This window comes from Anopheles bellator, chromosome 1 (genome assembly GCF_943735745.2).
Source record: "Anopheles bellator chromosome 1, idAnoBellAS_SP24_06.2, whole genome shotgun sequence".
In the NCBI taxonomy this organism is placed as follows: Eukaryota; Metazoa; Arthropoda; class Insecta; order Diptera; family Culicidae; genus Anopheles; species Anopheles bellator.
This window is the reverse complement of record NC_071285.1, coordinates 55187680-55207784: the sequence shown is the minus strand read 5'-3', so window position 1 is coordinate 55207784 and position 20105 is coordinate 55187680. Positions and strand designations below refer to the sequence as shown.

General features: G+C 53.8%; 1 protein-coding gene across 1 annotated transcript in view; it reads left to right on the top strand.

The window, feature by feature from the left end:
• Window positions 1-1082: 1082 nt before the first annotated feature.
• The window catches only part of LOC131216583 (uncharacterized), a 64384-nt gene continuing 45361 nt past the window's right edge, over window positions 1083-20105 (top strand). Inside the window, exon 1 of the mRNA XM_058211114.1 lies at window positions 1083-1160. Within this exon, the coding sequence (XP_058067097.1) occupies window positions 1083-1160 (78 nt within the window). The remainder of the gene's footprint in view (window positions 1161-20105) is intronic.

Below are 20105 nucleotides of genomic sequence, written 5' to 3'. Positions count from 1 at the left end.
GATCATGGATCCACGGGGGAGGTCCCTGCAGCCATCGCTCTCGCACTTCCTGTGTCCTGTAATCGTGTAGATCAATTTCTGGGGGGCACTTTGTCGCTCTCTGTCGCGCACCCCCCCGGGAAACAAACGGCACCCATCCGGGATGTCTGTTTATCCCGTTCAGGCGCTTTCCGCGCAGGTCCTTAATCGATCCGTCGTTTATCTGATGCGCCTTGACGCCTCGTTGTCCCGTTCTGGCGCAAATATCCTTCCGGTTGGTGGTGGGGCCCAAGGGGGGGACACCGGTGGGGCAGGAGCCGAACGGGTCGGGTGTATGTACACGAGTTCGGGTCGCGCGCTCTCGGAACTGCGCTGAGAGACCGCGCTCTCGCACTCACGGGTTGCGCCGGTGGTTGCGAGTCCCGGCTCGACGCAAACGGCGTCAGTCGCGGAACAACCCTTGACACGGACGGACGTCGGACGGTCGGACCGATGCCGAGTTCTTTGAGTCGCCGTCCTTCGAAAACTGCCACTGCCTCAAGCGTGTCCTTCCCGGGTGAGTGCCAGGACGATCGGCCGAGCGAGCTGATCTCCCCGATCGTGCGTATCGGCTGTGTGTTTTCCCGCGTTTGTGCGTCAGTGAACCGGTGTGTTGTGAGGAAGCGCGCAAATCACCACCCACCCCCACCAGCCCCCCGACCTGGGCTCCACCAACCCATGATGCCACCCCACCCGACGAGGTTCCGATTCTTCGGGCTGGCCGCTCGGTTAGCATTTAATCCTTAGCCGTCGATGCGAAACGACGGTCGGCTCGTGCTGTCCGGTTACTACCACGCGGTTTGTGTGTGTTCGTGTGAACAGAGTGTCCGATCCTATTGTTTCGATCCGAGTAACGACATTTAAGTGGTGCGGTGCTGTGAGTGTCCTTTAAACTCGCTGCGGACCATGTGCCACCAGCAAGCGTTCGCCGGTCCGCTCGAAAGCGAACCCTTCTAACTTTGCTGTGATCGCTGATCCTGGCGCAGGACCGATCGGTGCCCGCCCTGGCCACTAAAACACTTCCACCGACAGCAGTCCCAACGGCGACCAACGGCGCGGTGCATATGTTGTTTAGCATGGATTTTCAGAGTGCAATGGAAACCTTCGCAGAAGCTTGGGTCGCCGCCAGCACTGGAGAACAGGTGAGTGAGTGTGCGTGACGATGGCCCAGGGCCGGTCCGTAAATCTTGCCTGCGGACCGGAACTGGTGGGAGGTTCACCGGAGGTGTCCTTCTTGGGCAGACGGTTCCCGGCAGGTTGTCGTTGAAGCTACCTGCCGAAGGTTGCCAGGGTCCGTGGTAGCTCCCGGCTCATTTGCAAACACTTCGCTTCGCTAAAGGACAATTCGCTTTTGGGCTAATCTTGTTAAATGGTGTTGACCCCCCACAAACACCAGAGTGACTTCCTTCGTGCTGCCTGACCTCGGATCAGTGAGTAATGCCCGGGCCGAACCGGGGATAAGCTGCAATTTTATGCATAATTCCACTTGAGAAGAGTGACTTTCCGTTGAGGTCCTAGCAAAACAGAGCGGCCCGTTTTTGACGCCGTAGAGTGGATCAGCAGATCATGCCACGCAATGGCTCTGACCGCTGACCAGCATCGACTTCTGGAGAACCTTTTTTGGGAGATTTCCCAAAAAACCAGCATAGCATGATAGCGCTGGGCTGGTGGCCACATATGCTGCCCGTTAGGGTAGAGCATGGAACTGAGATTAGCATTTCCGCCCGGAGAGCTGCGGCTCAGAGCTAATGGCCGGGCGATATGGTTTTATCAAAATCCATAACCGAAGCCACTGCACGCACCACGATAGGGAGTTATGCTCGAGCCGGTCCATAGCGCACCATATCAGGCGACCTTCGACCGGGGCCACTTTGCGGAATTGCTTCGTCGTCGGTCGGTCACGTCGCTGCCCCGGAGATGCATTCTGGTGCGTCTGGCTGCACTTCTTTTTTTTATCATCGACCGACTGGTCCGACTCATCGCTTCCCGTCCTGGTGACGATCGGTCAGTCTGCGACGCTTCCGACCTCTACGGCAACCGGGGTTGCGATAAAGAAGAAATGTTTGTACGCGCTGCGGTTTTCGGGTGACTCAGGCCGGGCCGGGCTAGTGTTCGCCGGAAAAACTGTTGCTCATTAGCCAACAATGGATTAATTGCGATAAATCGAATTAATGCTTCCGTCTCAGCGGCCCCTGATGCGGCTCCCCGTGGAGTTCTCCTCGGTGGCGGAGAGCCTGAATAAAGATCACGACGCTCGGTGGGACCAGCCGCCGCCGGGAGGGCTTAGGGATTAGAACCGTTTTATGCGCGCGGACCGGACCCCTCGGACGGAGTCGTGACCCGACCCACGACGGGACGGATCACGGATTAAAATGTGCTCGTCAGGCAGCGGATTTCCGGCAGCGATTCGGAAGCCAGCGACCCGAAACCATGCGTTCCCCCCGAAAGCGGACCGGAGCGGTCGATCGAGCGCGTTAATCGAGATTAATGAAACCAGGGACCGGGATGACGCTTTAAGACGATGATTTATGGTCGCCCTACGATCGTCGTCCTTCGCCGCATCCTTGATACGATTTGTGCCGCGCGGGACCCCATCGAACCTCTACAGGAAAGGCTCTAGGGCTCGGTGATGTGAAACGCAAACAATTTTGCGCCTAATCGGTAGGTAGGCAGGCCGCCCTGCCCAAGGGCCTTTTGTGGCACACAAGGACACCGAAGCAGTGGCCCTTGCCTTGAAGGGAACACGACCTCGGAAAACACCTTTCGGAGGTCTCGGTGTTTGGTTGTTCTCGACTCTCTCTCTCTCTCTCCCTATCTGTCTGATGCGCCCAAAACTCTCTACCGGCCTTCGATCGTCGTCCGTCTTATCCTCGCTGTTTACACTGCGTGTGCGTGAACGTTTTTATTAGTCCTTCGGGAATAACGGAGAAGAAGATCCCCGGGTCCCGGAGCTCCGGAGCGGATAAGGTGGCAACAGCGGGCACACCTTCCCGGACACGTAACGAATTACGGTTTTATTGCACCAAATTTCACCAACAAAACGATACCCGCTAGGCTGCCGCCAGCAGCAGGCAGGACGAAAAGGAGGACGAACGAGAAAGGGATCACGTGGCCCAGAGCAGGACACGTATCGGGAGATCAATTGTTTCAACCGGTCCCGCACACTTGCAAACAGCCCGTTTGTTTCCCGTGCCATTTCGCACTACAGACCGAGAGAGAGTCCTTTCATTAATCCAAAGCCAACGTTTTCGGTCGGTCGGAAAAACTGTTGGCTGTCGAACTCTGCGCCGCGCGTCCATAAGCCTTTCGCAGGACAATTGCCAGTCGGTGTGAGGAAGTGTGAGTTTTACAATACGTTACGTCCTTTTCTTTTTGTGGGTCAGTTTTTGTTGTTGTTTAGGTCGTCGGAAAGGGTTTTCATGCCACTTTCGCCCCGGTCCCGGGAAAAGCCCACGGCTGTTCGTTCCTGGCTCATTGATCTCGATCTCGGCAGGATGCCGGCTCGGGAGGGAGTCCGACCCGGAGCGGATGATGAAAAATGATCCTCGCGCTCCGAGACGGATAAGACGTTTATGGAGCGCTTTCTTAAAGAATCACGGATTGGCGACAGAGTAGATTTGGTTTTTAAATTTTAAAATATTTCGTGACCAATTTAGAGGTTCATGATTATTCTGTTGAAAATTTTGCTTTACTTACTTTATATTAATTAATTAATTAATTAATTAATTTATATTACTTAATAAATATTCGAAAATAATAGGCAACCGTTTGAGTTTAAATAACTTCCAGTCGATTTCGAGGACCTCAATTCTGAAACAATATTTCATTTAAAGTGTTAAAATTTTTTAAGAAAATATGAAGAAACATTTAAATTGCTCATTTCACTCATTTTGAGCTTAAACCAAAGAATTTACAGGATCGTGATGCCGATCATCCGAGACTTAGCATAGCCCACAACTCTCAACTCGGACCCACCCAAAGAATGCCAATTACTCACCGGAGCCCAATTGACCCGCATTAGCCGCGGAATTCCTAATGAGGCCGAAGAAGTCAATCCACGACGTCATCAGCACACCCGCCTCCGAACCGTGCACCTTATTCTTGTCGCGCAACAATCCGAATGGGGTCATAAACTTCAACTACACACCCCCCGGGTGATTGATTTACACCCGCAGACCGCACGCGGGAGATGCGTGTCATGTTACAACCCCCCCGGCCCCGGGGGGGTCACCTTCCCTGCGAGAGAAGGCATCCATTGGCCGAACACACAGCCCGCTAATCCGACCTGTCCGAAGACGGCCGGGCCCGTCCGTGCCCTAATCCGGCGCAGGATTAAGTTGAGTTGCGACTCTTCTACCCCGGCCAAAAGTCGGGGCATCATCGGGGCAATACGGCCCCAAGCGGCGGCTTGCGTTAATCACTTTTGATATTTTTATGTGGCATCCGAGAGAGGCAACGTGCACCGAAATCTTCCATCACTCCGGGTGTAAGAACCACTGAGATTCCGCCGATTCGGAACGCTGAGCGTAATGGACTGGTGACCGGTGGTGGCCCCCACTCGAGTCTCGCTTTAATCTACTTAATCCTTTTTCTCGCGTGCCTGGGAACCGCTCCGACCGGCTGCGGGGAGTTTAAGATTTCGCTCTGAATTACGCGGCCGCGCAGTGGCTGCGGCTTACATTGTCTTGTTCCTGAAGCCGTCAGAGACCAGGCGATCCGCGCGGGAAGATTAAGTCCTGGTCGGCCATGCTATCAGTGCCGGGCGAGGGACGAGGAACGGGGCATGTACCCGGGGTGGTATTAACGGAACGAAACAAAGGCCAGCAGCAGCCACCGATGTTTTGCTGTTCCGACTGTTCCGTATCCCTCTTCGCTACTCCATCCATTGCTCGAAATGTATGCTAAATCCGAATTCTGGTCATCCGCGAGATGCTACGGTCGGGTCGGGCGGAATAATTTCTTGCGCCAGGAGATTTAGCGCGCCACTCCGCGGCTGACGAATCCCTGTCCTATGGCACACGGTCGGATTGGATTTTTTAAAATAATAATTCCAACCGACTGGGATTTTTTGCTGAGCCCGATGTGTCCACTACGTGTGGTGGGGCTGGTTTTAATCCTCCTCGCGCACGGAAGGTGACGCGCCGAGAGAAGCCTTGGACGAGATTATTGAATATCTTATTCATTGCCGGACGGCCGGCCGTCGGTCGGGCGAACATATGGATACGGTTTGGTGACCACCACCAAACACCGTGCACCAATACTACACACAGAGACGGACCCCAACTGGTGGTCTGTGTGGTCTGTCCAGCAAGAGGGGGCCCCGGAGCAGTAGATAAATTATGCAAACCGATTCTTGTTGGCTCCGTCTCCGTTAATGCCACCTTCTTCACGTCGGTCGGTGGTCGGTGGGTGTTGGTGGTGTTGGTGAGCGGCGTTGTTGTAGTAATTACCGGCCGTCCCCCACCGGCACAATTAGAATGCACATCATAATTGGTGCACCGTGCGGTGAAAGATGCCATTTTTCAATAAAAAACAAACGGCAACACCTCGCACACCTCTTTATTGGGTGGCTTTTTTATCGGAATCTTATTAAACGGATCCGTGCGGTTCGATTTAATTCTACTTATTTCTGATTTAAATTCATATTAGGTGAATATTGAAGTTACTAACAAGAGATTAAATAAATTTTTAACACACAGTCGTACTAAATAAATCAGCAAACCGAGTTTCAAGAACCTTTTCAAATTTTGAACAAAAGGTTGAGAAGGTTCAAAATACGTTTAGTGTTTGAAACGGATATTTCCACTCATTACAAAAATATCGTTTTCGAACTTTCTCGTCACCATTGGTTCTAGTTCCATCGGTAGACCCAATGTTCGAATTTAAATATCATCAATCATATTGCACGGACCCAATTATTGCCGACCTTGTCTGTGGGCCACTTTTAAAAAACCCTCGGCAATTCCATGTCTTTCTCCTGAAATCCCCACCGAAGACGGAATACAAGCTCGCCAGCGAACGTTTGGCCACGAGATATCACATATCGGTCGACGAGCGACGAGAAAGGTGCTCTCGAAAGGCAGCGCCGGGCCGGGTTAGCGGCCACAAAAAAGCGAAAAACTAAGAAAGACCAAACCCTGAAGGACGGCACCAGGGAAACCCAAGAAGAACGTCCCGCCAAAGTCGAAGTGTGTTTATTTCAATCGTCCAAAGCTATAGCTCACTCACTGAAAATAAATATAATCCCGGATTAAGGCATCGTCTGTGCCGCTTCTTCCCGCCCGGGGGGGGGGGGGGTGGGTGCACACTCGGTGGCCACCTTCACCTCCCCCCTGCCCGCCCTGGGCAGCCAACCCATCGGAATGCTCGTGGTGGTGTGCTGTGCATGTTTTGTGCACCTTTAATCTCACATGTAACGGCCGGTCCCCGGCCCTGGAACGGCAAGGCGCAGGGGACTTTCACGTGGTGGTCCGGGGGTGGTGGCCCGAGTGGCCTTCTTCGGCAGGACGAAAACACCGCACGTTCGTACGTTGCGTACGGCACCACCGCATTCCTTGTGGCCGGTGGCCGGACCGGGGTTTGCGCATTAAAATTGTGTCACTTTGTGGCCGGTGGCGTGCTGGAGGGAATTAAGCTCCTCACGGGGAAGGGGGGCCGGGGCGGGTACCCGAATCGGGCCGGACAGGCGATTTGGGATTTACATTCTACAAAGTCCCCGGTCGGTTCGCGCCGGAGGTCGCGCGGTCTCCAGTAATTAGTGGTGCACCGTTTTGCTTGATCCGAAGCCGAGGGCGCCCGGGAACCTCGGCAAGAGCGGCCTACCTACGGCGACGATGACTGGTCTTGATTTGTTGCCTTCTTGGTTGCCGGCCGGCCGGCCGGGACCGTTCTTCCGACGACGACAACGACGATCGACGACGGATTTACCAAAGACGGTGGGCTCCTTAACTCCTTAAACGATGGCGGCACAGAGAACGAGAGAGAGATGCAATCGTTGGCCCCGACTCGGCCACGTACGCTGGCTCGGGGTGGAAATAAATAATACACGAAATAAATTAATTATTTAAATCCGATTGGATTATTTTAATTTATTGTATGATTAATATATGTGGGATTAAAATTTTCACGGCTTCGTTGAGCGCGCGCGGTCACCGCCGTTCGCGACACTCGCGGCCGGCCGCATATAATTTTGCACGCGATATGTTCGCTCGCGGCCGGGCGGAACACGCAGATTATCCGCCAGTCAACATGCTCGACCTCGGCGGCCACCACCCCCTGGGCCGGGGGGCGGGTGGGTTTTCCTGTCTCGTTTCGCCACGGAGCTTGGGAAACCCTGCGCTAGCTAATCCGCTTGTAGCTAGCGGCTCTCCGCGACGTGACTTATTTATATTCTCACGTCGCAAAGAACTTCGGGGCCGGCCGTTGGGGGGGCTTAAAATTCGCTCCATCAACACCCAGAGCCGCGGATGAGTTGGGAAGTTCTATTCCGTTGCCACTCTATCGTGAGACTAAGTAATTACATTGTTTTTTTACGAACAAGTAGCGGTATTAGAATCGCAGCCTTCAGTTGCTGATTGGGATTCCAATCATTTATCTACTCCGGGAAAGCACTTAATTCAGAAACGCTGCCTAATGCTGAATTCTTTACTTTCCGTTCAGCGGTGGCAACAAATAAGGAATTTCGAAAAGGATTGGCAACTAGGTCGAAAGAACCCAGAGATGAGCAACGGAACTGTACAGTTTAATGTTCGTAAATAAATTAATGTTTCTGCTTTAAGCGAACTGGAGCATACTACTGTGACCGAAAAGTTTTCACCTCACGAGGGAGCTCCGTACGATCCGCAACCACCGTATTCGCCTCCAAATCAGGCTAAATCCTCATATGACCTTTGGCCATTCTTAAAAGTAGCTGGACATAAATGTATTGCGGAGCAGGGATTATTTTAATTACGAAGACATCAATTTAGAAGAATAAACAAATAATGTTTAAGGTGTAAGCGAATTTCCACCATTTTTTGTCCACAGTACCAGAGGACTTATGCATGTTTAAACATTAAGGATCTACGGAAGGCTTTGGCTTTCTCGCCAAGACAAGAGCGTACGACTTAAGTCATTGTCCTTATGACTCATTTCGATCGTTCAGGGTTAACCTCCGATTGATCGCACCCTGTCCATGCTCAATCTGTTAGTTGCTACTGGACGATCCTTTGCACCTTTGACGTGTTCAATAATCGCTTTTCGTTGGGCGATGGAGATAGATCGAGAAGATTCCGCCAAATACCCAACCTTTCGGACGGTCCCAAACGGCTGCGCACGCACCGTAAACGTGCCGCGTCCGAGCGGCGGCCCGTCCGAGGATTAGTGTGGAGAGCGCAAATCTTTTGACGGATTATCATACATTAACTTCTTACCGCGCCGGGACGTCCCCGCGCAAAATCCCGGCGCGACGCCGAACAACCGGCAACATCTTTCGAATCGCGCCACCGCGCACAAGAAAACATGCTACAGATTAAATGTGGCCTCTCGCGAGGACCGCAGCGCATCGTTCTGCCCGGGGTGGGCGGAAAGGGTTGGCCGCGCGGAAGGGGCGCTCGAGTTCGGGCAAATGGGGCGGAGCTTGAGAGAAGATCGCGCGAGCCGGGAAGGATCCGGTCCGGTGAAGGCTCCGCGCCGCGCCGGAACGCATCGGCTAATATTTATTACGATATTAAATAAATGTTGATGCGAACTGACGAAGGAAGGGAAGTAGAGAGAGAGAGAAGGAGAGAGAGCGTCGGTTGGTGGTCGGAAATCGGTAATATATGCGATCGGATCAAGCTTCCTTCCAGCATCCGCGCGCCCGGGGTCCGCCGCGGCTTAAGAAGAGCCCCGAGCGGGGAGTTGCTTAAAATTAGGTGAGAATTTAAATCCCCACCGGGTCCGTTCCGCCGAGATAGTGTGTAGAATGTCGCCAGCGTTCGGCCCGGAGACCATGGTGGGGACCGTATTAAGTTTACGATCGCCTGCTTTATGTCCGCGCGGCTACTGATCGGCAGATTGGCAAACTTTAATGGAACCGAACCCTCTCACCGGGGATGGTCCGGGGATTTCGTCAACCGATCGAGATCCGAATGCAAAGTGGCTCTTGCGCTACCGGATCTCCCCCGACCGGGGTGCGTTCCGTTTGGAAAGGCCAAACCCAAACCACGCAAAGGATTATCAAACCGAGAGGGCTCTCCGAGGCGGGCCTCTTTTTGATCTCTCCGAAATGATTTAATCCACCAACTCCGAAGCGACAGAGCGAGAGAACGAATGAGCAGCAGCACCGGGTGATAATCAGCCTAAGCTTTCGTGGTCCGTGGTTCGGGGAACTGAAACCTAACCGTACATTTTAATAACAAAGCCCGCGTGTGTTTTATGGGTTGTGATAAAGCTCGCCACGGCCGCGCTATGTCGTGGGTAATGAATAAGATTTGCGATTGAATTTATGTAAATGGAAGGCAAAACTCTCGTAAATCGCCCGGACCGCCGGATGACGGTTCGAAGCACTCCGCGCGTGATGCTAATCCGCCGACGGAGGCCATCTGCGCCGAGCTGTTTTCGAGGACCTGGAGATGGATGGCCCAGGTACGAGATCACGAGCCGCGGCCGGAGTTATGATTTGTGTGGCAATGCCATCGCCGCGTCACCGTCCTGTGGCCATTTGTCAGCACTTAGTGTCCTCGCGGGGCTTAATAGAGTTCTCCGTTACTTTTTTTCGCGCTCTGACTGGTCCACCATTACATCGGGAAGGGCACGCAGCATAACAATGGCCGCGCCGTCGTCGTCGCGCGAGATCGATAGTTTGCATGCGTGTAAAAAAGGCGTGCGTTTGGGGGGGGGGGGGTGGTGGGCGCTAAACCCACCCATGTCCTGTGATGGCTACGACCGCGGCACGAATGGTGGCGCTCCGTACTTTCCACGGATTAGCTTCCGTTCTTTCAGTTTTTGCCGCCGCCACACATCGCCAGCGAGCGAACGGGCCCCGCGAGCCAGGGCCATTTATCCATTGAACTAACTATGCTAAGCCCCTAAAACATCGGGTCACGGACTACGGGCTCTCTGCAGCAAAAACCACCAAAACAGGACCCGCCGAACAAATAGCCGGCCGTGTGCCGGCGGATCGGCAAGAGCTCCTTTTCGCTCGGAGTGGGCTTAAAACCCGTGGGTCTGGGTGGGTGACTCCGCCACCAGCCCATCGAAAATGGAGACTTTGGCGGTCAAAAATGTTTTGACCAATTCGAAAGAAGTCAAGGGCCCATAATGTTCCGCGCGCGCTAATCGAACTCGTCCGCCGAGTGGGTTTAATGCCCCCTGCATGGTGGCAGCCGGAGAGGGAGAGAGAAAGTAACGGCCTGGCTTGAAGTTCCCGAATCCCCGGAATGTCCGGTCCGGGGCCTGGGGCCGTTGTCGACGCTAAATCCTTTAATACATAGAAACGCGGATTTTATCAGTTTTGGGATTTTAATTTATGACCCGGCCGCGCATCGCTTTATGCCGCAATTGGGGTGTGCCGAGCGAACATCGGCTGGCGATGGGATTCCGAACACCGGTGGGCCGGCAGCCGGTGGCGCAGTTGTTGTCTAAACCGTTTGATGGATATGCGGCTCGCTGGACGGAAGTGACACTAGCACTCTCTGTGTTTGGGATTGTGATTAGCGGACCAACACGGTGAGAGAGAGAGAGAGAAGGCGAGAGAACAAATACACCGGAATCGGTTCTGATGGTGTTGCCCTGCCCCGGGGGGACCCTTTGCCCGATTATCGATGAGCTCGGCCAGCGGGTTCGTGGGATCCTTCCGCGCTCGGAGGTTCAGCGGACCAGAGCCACGCAACAATGACAGGAAACAAACGCGGACAGATGTCTGTGGCTGTCACCTGGGGTGTGGGCTAATGTAAGTTGCGCTTCGATTGACTTCAGGGTGCAGTCGACCAGAAGTCATTAGCTCATCCTGCTGCTGCTGCTGCTGGTAGTGGTGGTCCCGATCTCTCTCACTAGCAGCCCCGTACCTTCTTAGGGTCTCCTCTTGGTGGCTAATGGCTCAACTTTGCCCCCCGCACAAGAAGTGCCATTTTCTTCGGGGGGGCCATTTGTCCCTCGGTGTCCTAATGTGCGCCTCCTTTCGGGAGGTCATTATCTGCCCTAGGGCCCCTTTTTTTGCGCAGGCCGTTGCGGACCGTTGCTGCAACGCACAGCTACGCACAACAATGGACAACAAACAGGAAAAGTCGGGGCGGTTGAAAATTAACTTCCTGTCCTGAGGAGGGACACTAGAGTTGCACTGCGCTAGATGTGAGCGCACCCCCTCAGTTTCGAATTCCCGAGCCGATTCCCGATCGAAAGCGATGCGATTTCCAGGACGGGGGGCGGCGCACTAGAGAGAGAGAGGGTTCCGAGGGCAAGGGTGGACACATTCCGTCACATTCGATTAAGCAGAGGGCGGCCGAGCCTGAGCTTTCGGGAGTCCGGTCTTCCGTTTCGAATAAAACTAATCGATCGGGCCACCGGCCCGATAGCTTTCGATACGATTTATGGCTCGCCGAAGGGAGTTATGCAACTGCTTCCCATCGCGGGTCGCTGGCTCCTGGTGCAACCACCGGAACCACCGGAACCGATATTCCTATTTCGGTGTGGGGGGTTCGATGGGCGCACCGGCCCGTGAAGATGCGAAAGAGGATGATCGATAGCTAATGAAGGAAGTCGTTACTGGTTTGAATATTGTTGTCCCGTTTTTTCTTAATTTCGAGAGTGAAATTAACAGCACGGCCAGAGGTTGATCAGCGCAACATAATGCAACGATTATGTTTTTTTAATTGGAAACGTGAACCACGGTTTTTTTTATTTTCGGGACGATTCCTATAAAAAGTGGAAAACTCATTAGGAAGATCGAAAACTCTCATTAAGGATTGAAAATTCAATTTAAGAAATTCAAACTACTTAAACAATACACACAAAATGATCGGGTGTCCTTCAACAGGAACTCGTTTCAAGGTTTGCAAGGGGCTTGGGCAAGGGGCAAGGGGGCCTACATGAGCCTACCCAGCTCCAGGGCTTACCGGATCCAAAGGTAGGATCGCCTTTACTATGCCTACTTCATTGCATTCATAGATCGTTCAGCTAAATACGCCATCCTACCGATCACTTGGTAAAGGTCAACGTGGTGAAAGAGACAACGAAATCAAGTCGCATCCGTTTTCCCACAAGCACGCACACGCGAAACATAAATCGCCCTCCGAATCCAAGCGTCCCAGCCCGGCCCGGCCCGGCCCGGGTGATGGATGATTTCGACTTCCGTCTTTTGCATTACGCAAATTCCTTCTGATCCCTCGGCAGGTTTTTACAATTTCCGACTTAAATTAGTCACTGTCTAAGCTGAACTCATCACAAAACCCTGGGGCGTGCGCGATTATTATGCTCATGCGTGGGGCATAAAACGGGGTCAAGAAACGAATGGCCAACCCGTAAACTGACACAGAGAGACAGAGCGCGAGGAGCGAACTGCAACTGTTGGAAGTTGGCAGCTAGAACACAAATGGATTCGGCCCATTCCGGAGACATATGCAGATAGAGAGCGAGAGAGAGAGACAGGCGGCTATTTATTTAGTGCAATATATAATCATAATGATAATCACCATCATCATCGGTCGCCGGTTGGTCTGTAATTAACATAATCTATTCCGATATCTGCTTAGGTGCATCTACCCCTTTCGGTGCGTAGGCCCCTCTGCAAGACACTTACGCAATGCGCCCTTTATTGTAGGTGCAATTTGTTTCTCGAGGAAGTTGACATCCCCACACACAGCTGCCGCTGGATGACGATTTCTTTCAGTTTCAGTTCGCAGTGCAACGGAACATTAAGGAACCCTCTGCCGGGTTGAGGATATGAGGGTCACAGGATACCGGCGAACGGTGGCGTTGGCGGGTGATCATCAGCCATGCGTGAAATGCTTCCTCAGAGAGGTGAAAAAAAGGAAGTCCCATTGAACCGGGAATAAAAACCCGGACCGCACCCTGGCCCCCGGCCCCGGTGTCATCTTCCGGCCGATCCTCCCGGTGGTGGTGCGGTGTGCTTAGTGAGTTGGAACGGCAGCAGAAGAATCGGGCGCGTACCAGGACGCAACTTTAACATATGCCGGTGGTGTGGACCCTAACCCTGGGAACGCAGCGAAAGCGCTGAATGGGAAAGGGAAACCAACGGAAAAAACGGGAACGCACTTGCCGATACGGCGTTTCGGCCGTTCCGTGCTCTGAACTAACCGCATTCCTATCGAATTGGCACGAATTTGTCACAAAAGTGTGACTAACAGGGTGCTTCAGGAACGAGCCTTTGGGCCTTCCCAAGCAGGGCACGGCGCAATCAATCCTGCCTCCGATGGGTCTCGCCGGCTGCCGGGTGCGGTGTGTTTACATTTTTAAAGTGCTTTACTCACGCACCGAACCCCACCGAAGAGCGACTGATAAGGCCTCTCCTTCCCGAGGGTCTAGCTGGGTGCGTTTGCTTCATCAGCGGACCAACGTCATCGGCGAGCGGCGGCGCGGTGTTATAATGATCGTAAAATTAGCGGATATTTTAAGACCTCGCGGGACTCACTCGCCGCAGGATTACTCGTTATCTGGCGCCGTTGGGCCATAAAGTGTGCCGAGTTGGGGGATAATCTCCACCAGATAGGTCGCCGGTCGCGCCGGGTCCTGCTGATCCACGGGTTAGGCTAACCCTCTGCCCGGCGGTGCACACCGGACGCGACGCAGCACAGTCGTGACGCGCGGTCGGGAGGAGTTGATCGATCGGTGCTATAAATCAATTATCGGGGCAGAAAAATAATGGAAGCCCCCCCCCCCCCCACGCCCTGATAACATCCGATGACATGCGTGGGAAACGGATTTCGTGGGTTTTCGAGAATTAAAATCGAACACACCAATCCCCAACGGTTTGACAAATGTACCGGGAGGACATACACGTGCTCGGGGATTGCATACCTCGCAGGCTCATTAATTCAGTTCCATCTCCTGTTAATTTTAAAAATCGATTCGAAGTTATTAAGCCCCAATCGATTGGCGTATTGCTCGACACCGACTCGCGGCCCTATCGGCGGTGTCGTCGGAACTCTAGGCGATTAGCCCGATTGAAGCTTATCAGCTATCTGCGCGTGCGCCCGTTCGCGCTCGATGATCTGCCCAAAGGCGCGCTCGCGCTGGGCTAATGTAACTGTCGTGTACCTTAGAGTCCACAGAGAGGCCCGGCCGACCCCAAATGAACTCCGCCGGCCGAAAACCGGCCGATAAGAGCGAGTGGCGCGCGGGGCGCACAGAGCCTCAAACAAACCGTTCCGTTCCGTTCCCGCGGTGAACGGAACGGAAGGAAACCCACCGAAAGTGGCCCCCTTTCGCGAGCGGGCACGGTGTCGAAGGTGTTACACACCCCTTCGCCAAACGTCAATCGATCGACCGGCCGTTAGTTTACGCTTGAATGGCGATGACGACGACGGCGCGCGACGATAACGAAAATCCATTACCCAATCAAGCCTGACAGCGCACGTATTGCATCGGTACCTTCGGGCCCTTCGCAGCCCCGCTGTGTGAGTGTTTGGGAGGACGCGATGAGAGGTGACACCCTACGCCACCGGTTGGGCACCCTCCAACGCACCCGGCAGCGCGGCATATGCTTACTTACGATTAATCGGCCCACCCGAAAGTAAGTTCCGGGCGGCGGAAACACGACTGTCAACTGCCAAAAAACGGGACGCCCAAAATGGCGGCCGCTGACAACCACCCCCCCCCTGTGGACCCCCGTGGGCCTCCGGTTTCTAACGAGTTTTGTTTACAGCGCAAATAATTAACAAACAATTAACAGCCGACACCTTGCGATGCAGTTCCGCGCGCAAGTGCATAACACTTTCGGTTTCGGTACTCTCTCTCCCCCCGGGGCCTGTCAACCGTCGTGACACGCGGGTGCCGACGGCAAGCGGACGCTTCGGGCGCACGTGTTCCGTCGCTGTGATAAGAAGCGCTTCAGGATGGGCCAACACCTGCCTCACAATTTTATTTGAATAATAGAAGGGCGCGCGCAAAACACAAATTTTGTCGGCCAACGGCGCAAAGAGACTTTTTGAGGACCATCATCCATAAATAACCATCGCCGTTAGGTTCAGTGCGATAAGCGCTCGGAATGCTAATTAATCGGCCCAACAGCTACCGGCAAAAAGGGGGTCAAGAAAGTGCGCCAACCGGTGAGTGACGCTATCGGGGCTTCAGCATCACCGCGGCCCGCCGATTAAGACGGACGCCTCTGGAGCGTCTTTCGCTTTACTCCCGTGACGGGACGCCCGATCTCAGTCTGATCCTAATCGCGCCTGCCGCGGCGCTGACTAATTTCACACTCAAATCACATCTAATAAATTTATTAACCAATAAATCAATCGCTCGGCTTTGAGTCGGAGCTGGCGTGGTGCCTTGGCCTCTATCTATCCCAAATGATCCGAGAAACCGGGATCGCCGCCGCCAGCAATTGCACCAGAAGGCTTTCCGGCTAATGGGGCACACTCACCACGTGGTGAGCTTTGCGAAATTCACCAGAACCCACCCGGTGACTCTTGGCACTAATCTGCTGGCAATCATTAGTGCGGCCTGCGCAATGGGCCGCCGGAGGGCCGGATGAAGCGCTCATATATCTCCACTCCAGCGCCCCTTCGAGGTCGCGTCATCGTCGGCGGCGGCGCTTATCTTTATCGCGCCCGCCGACAAACCGTATTAAAGCAAATAAACACGTTTAAAACCCTCAATATCGCTTTGGCGTTGGCTGCGCTCGTTTGATGTTAATTCGTAGCGCGCGGTTTATCTCTGCCCCGGGATGGCTTTAGGGCCCCTGGCCTCCCCACAGTCGGCCGCCCCCAATGACCCCAATATCCCCGCCGGCCGGCCGGCGGGGAAGTACCAGATGTGCCTAATCGCGCCTTATTTACCGTCATATTGCGCATTCTACGCCACGGCGAACACACGTCAATCGCGCGGCCCATTTTGCCGAGCACAGCGGGAGACACCCGGTGACAAAGTTTTGCAAATGGCCGCCACCGGGCCAGGTGAGCTGCGTGAGAGAGCGCGGTGTCACCCGCTGGGCGATCCGTTGCGCGATTCGCGGACGCACCGAGAGAGGTGCGGCTTCGCAGTAAAACGGCCTGGCCCGATTGTTTCCTGGCGTGGCAGCGGATTATCGGGTCTATTACTGCGACTGCCTCACACATTGTGCGGTTTTGTAATGGTGGCCGAGCATGGCATTAAAAAACCGGCACCAGCTGCGTGTGTCGACCGCAGCTTACCGCGGAAAGGTTTTTTGGCCACCGAAGGAAACCACCAACCGATTGGCTGACAGGAAGATGACGGGACGGCCACTCACAGGAGCACTGAACCGTGGTCCCGGTTTCCGTTTCTTTGCTCTGCTAGGGCTACGGCTTAATCCTTTTGGCTGACTGGAACGACGCAGCAGAAGGATGTGTGGCATAACGCACGGCTCCGAAGCTATCAATCAGCGCTCGTTCCGAAGGACATTCTGTTTCCCATTTCGGCACCAAAATGTGGCAAAAGTAACAAGACATCATACATCGGGACGTTGGGTTGCAAAGAATAACTCCTGGCGCGGTGGCGATTGATGTAAATTCTATTTGTTCTAAATTCCGTACTAAAACATCGGATTGCCTACATTTAGGCTCATATAGTTGCATTAACTGAGCGATTATGATTTGAATTGTTTCGGAAGTGACGAAGCGACCTAAAACACAATTTAACGCCGTACACCATTTTAGAAATTAGAATAGGACGAATAGGACACATCTCATTAAAGGGCTGTGCTCTCCATGCGCGCCATGAATCATCGCTCGTGACGCTCGGAGCGCTCGGTCCCTCTAAACGGCAGATGGGAAATTATAATTATGTGTTGATCGAACCACGCTTCTTTACATCGTCTGCCGCCACAAGGTGTGATGCTTTCGCTGGCGAAATTGGCGCACCATTTTAGGCGGGGGGGGTCAAACCGCCAAATTTATTGGCCACAATAAATAATCCTTCCACAGGGCCCCCAGATGGATCACTTCAAAGTTGCCACACGGTTGGCCGGGTGTGGCCATGGACCGAAAAGCGTTCCAAAATCTCTGCTAAACTCTTGCGTGGGGCTGCGGTTTTATTTCGCTAATCAAGAGCTGCATACTCACGCCATGGGGAAGATAGACACAGATAAAGAACCCACCGCCTTAGAGCCCGAGCCAGGGCCCGGGCTGGATTTGATTATGGCGATTATAAATTAATCAACTAATATACGTGCGGCGGGCCTTGGGCGCTCAATTAATGCTGAGCGCGCACCACGGGGACGGGATGATGATTGCCAGACAGATACAGCCCGCACAGATACGGGAGACAGCGCGCGTGATAAGCCTCGTGAATCCCGCACGACACTTTCGGGTTGCGGGTGTGCTTGCCGTACGACCCAAAATTCCCCGGGTGGCTGGCTTGGCATGTTGGCCCCCAAACGTTATCAACCCGGCCAGATACATCGATTCGTCGAAACTGTCACCCGTTTGGTGATGTTTGTGATCTTGTCTGTTCCGTTTTTGCCCTCCGGTTGGAAGCATAACCCACCACTTTTGTGAGGATCCGTACAAAAAAACTCAAACATCACTCGCGGGAAAATGAATGCTAATTGAATTCATAAATCGGTTCGCGGTATGATCGCATTTCGCCCCGAAAGAAGTCATGAAGTGATCGTATCGTGTCGTGCGTCCACCGAAATTCTCTACCAGCAGGCTCTCGTCTTGGGCCGCCATCGGGAGCGAGATTCGGGGCCCAAGTGGCCAGTGTCCCCAGAGCAGTAGCAGCAGCAGCCACCAAAAAGGAGCCACCTCATATCCCTAATGTGACATTTTAACAAGATTTACACAACAAGCACACCAGCGACCAGCAAATGACAGCGACAGCGAACAGAGTGTCATCGTGTTTTAAATCTTCTTCAAACCTGTCTCGATTGCCCCGCGCACGGCTCCCCAGCCACCCACCCCCTCCGGCCCAGGGGCTGGCGATCCGAGCCGCACAAAAATGCCGTGGTCGCTCCTCGGACGCCCCGCGGGAGGCTGCCGCGATGCGCCGATGTTTGCGCTTCGGTTTTTATGTTGCTCGCCCTGCCGATGCTTGCGCTTGTCGAACGCGCAGACACAAACACGGGATTGAAGGGGATAACATAATGATCTTCGCTGCTCCGCTCCGCTCCGATCACTCCGAAACAACGGGGACGACGATCGTTCGCTCGCTCGCTCTGTTTTCAGGTGCAATAATTTTTCGTACGCGACATTCGCGGACGTGGGGCCCCCGAAAAATGTGCCCGAAATGACGAAAAACCGATTTCCAATCAGGCCCCCCCCAGCGCCGGTCGCTCCGCTCATCCTTTTCGCTTCCCCCCAGAGGGTCCCAAAAACGGCAGTAGCTACTGCGCGGCGGTTTGCCGAAAATATGTTCGCCCAAGATCAATGATCGATTAAATATACACTCTGCCACCGTTTGTGAGCCTTCTCTCTCGCGTGCCCTCTCTCTCTCTCTCTCTCTCTCTCTCTTTCTCTGTGCAGTTTTTTGGGGTCCTCCCTTCACAGACGGGACGGAACGGCCGACGAAAAGCGCGAAAAGAGGATAAGATCATGTATCAAACGTCAAATTATATCAAATTATTTTGCGGACGATCCATGTTTATGCTGCTCCTGCTGCTGCATAAGATTCCTGCTCAACGGGGTGCGCGACGACGACGGCGAGTGCCAACGCACTTTGGGCCTCGGAGTGTGTGTGCCCTGACCGCGTGTTGATGGATCGGTGATGGGTCCCCGAAAACCCGATTCCCGGCCGTATGTTTTAGGGGTTCCTTCCGTCTGGTCCGGTGCTACCGTACCCGCTGCAGCCAGGGGGCCCTCTACTCGCGGGCTTAATGTTGTATTTAAAATAATACCTATGATTGCAGCAAGCGAGCGAAATCGAATTAAATAATCGTTTAGACGAATCGACTGGACCGGGCAGTGCGAGTGTCGTAAATATTAATATCCATTTGAGTGCGGCCAATTTGTTGGCCGCGTGATGAAGCCATTGGACGGGCCGCCGATCGAGGTGTGAAGCAGGACCTTAATTAAATAAAAGCTTTGGAGGGTGCCGGGAACAGCAACGTAAAAGCAACTTGCCGATTTCTAATTTAGCGAGCAAAGGTTGCTTGTAAAATGAGGCCAAGTGCCGGCATATTAGAATACGACCTTCGCGTTCTGATGACCGCAACGTTGTCCCGCTGTCATGTTGTACTAGCGAGTGATGAACGTCTTCTTGCCACCGCCGGTGGTTCCCCGCCCCGCCCGGTTCTAATCATACATTTCTTTCCTGGCACGCGAAAAGGCTGGGCAACATCGCTCGGGAATGTGGTCCCGTGGTCTGCGTGGCCAACCGGTCACTGGTACGACGAAATTTGCCCAAAAAATAATTCGAACGACATTTATTTTCGTTTAGCAGGAATTATGCTCCCGCCTGCCGTCGCGCGAGTGGCAACGTCGATAATCTGGCCCGTTTTTCCACCCCGGCCCGGCTCGGCATTCCACCGTTTGTGGTGCGGCGAAAGAAAATGCGGAATTCCTCCCTGGGCTGCTCGGGCTGCTCTGGTCGGAGCGTCTCTGTGGCATTCCACGGCTCCCGGAGAGTTCCCTCGAGGCTCGCTGCTGCTGCTGCAGCGAAGGGCCCACGGGACTGCGCTCGGGACGGGCTCGGGAGACAAAAATGGTGGCCGGCCAGCGATCAGCGCAGCGTGTTGCGCCGATGCACATGTTTTTGCTGATCGGTGCTTGGGTGATTCCGGAACCAAAGCGACAGCGGTGAATGATAATGATGATAAAAGATGCACTGTTGATGCTGCTGCTGCTGCTGCTGTTCCCCTGTGATTGTTGCTGTCGTTCCTCTGTCGACGGCATGATGTCGGCTCGGGAATGTCACAAGCCACAAGGGTGTACAATATTGCTTCTCGGGGAGCGTAGCGATTTTGCGATGTATTTTAGCGAGAGAAAAGTGTT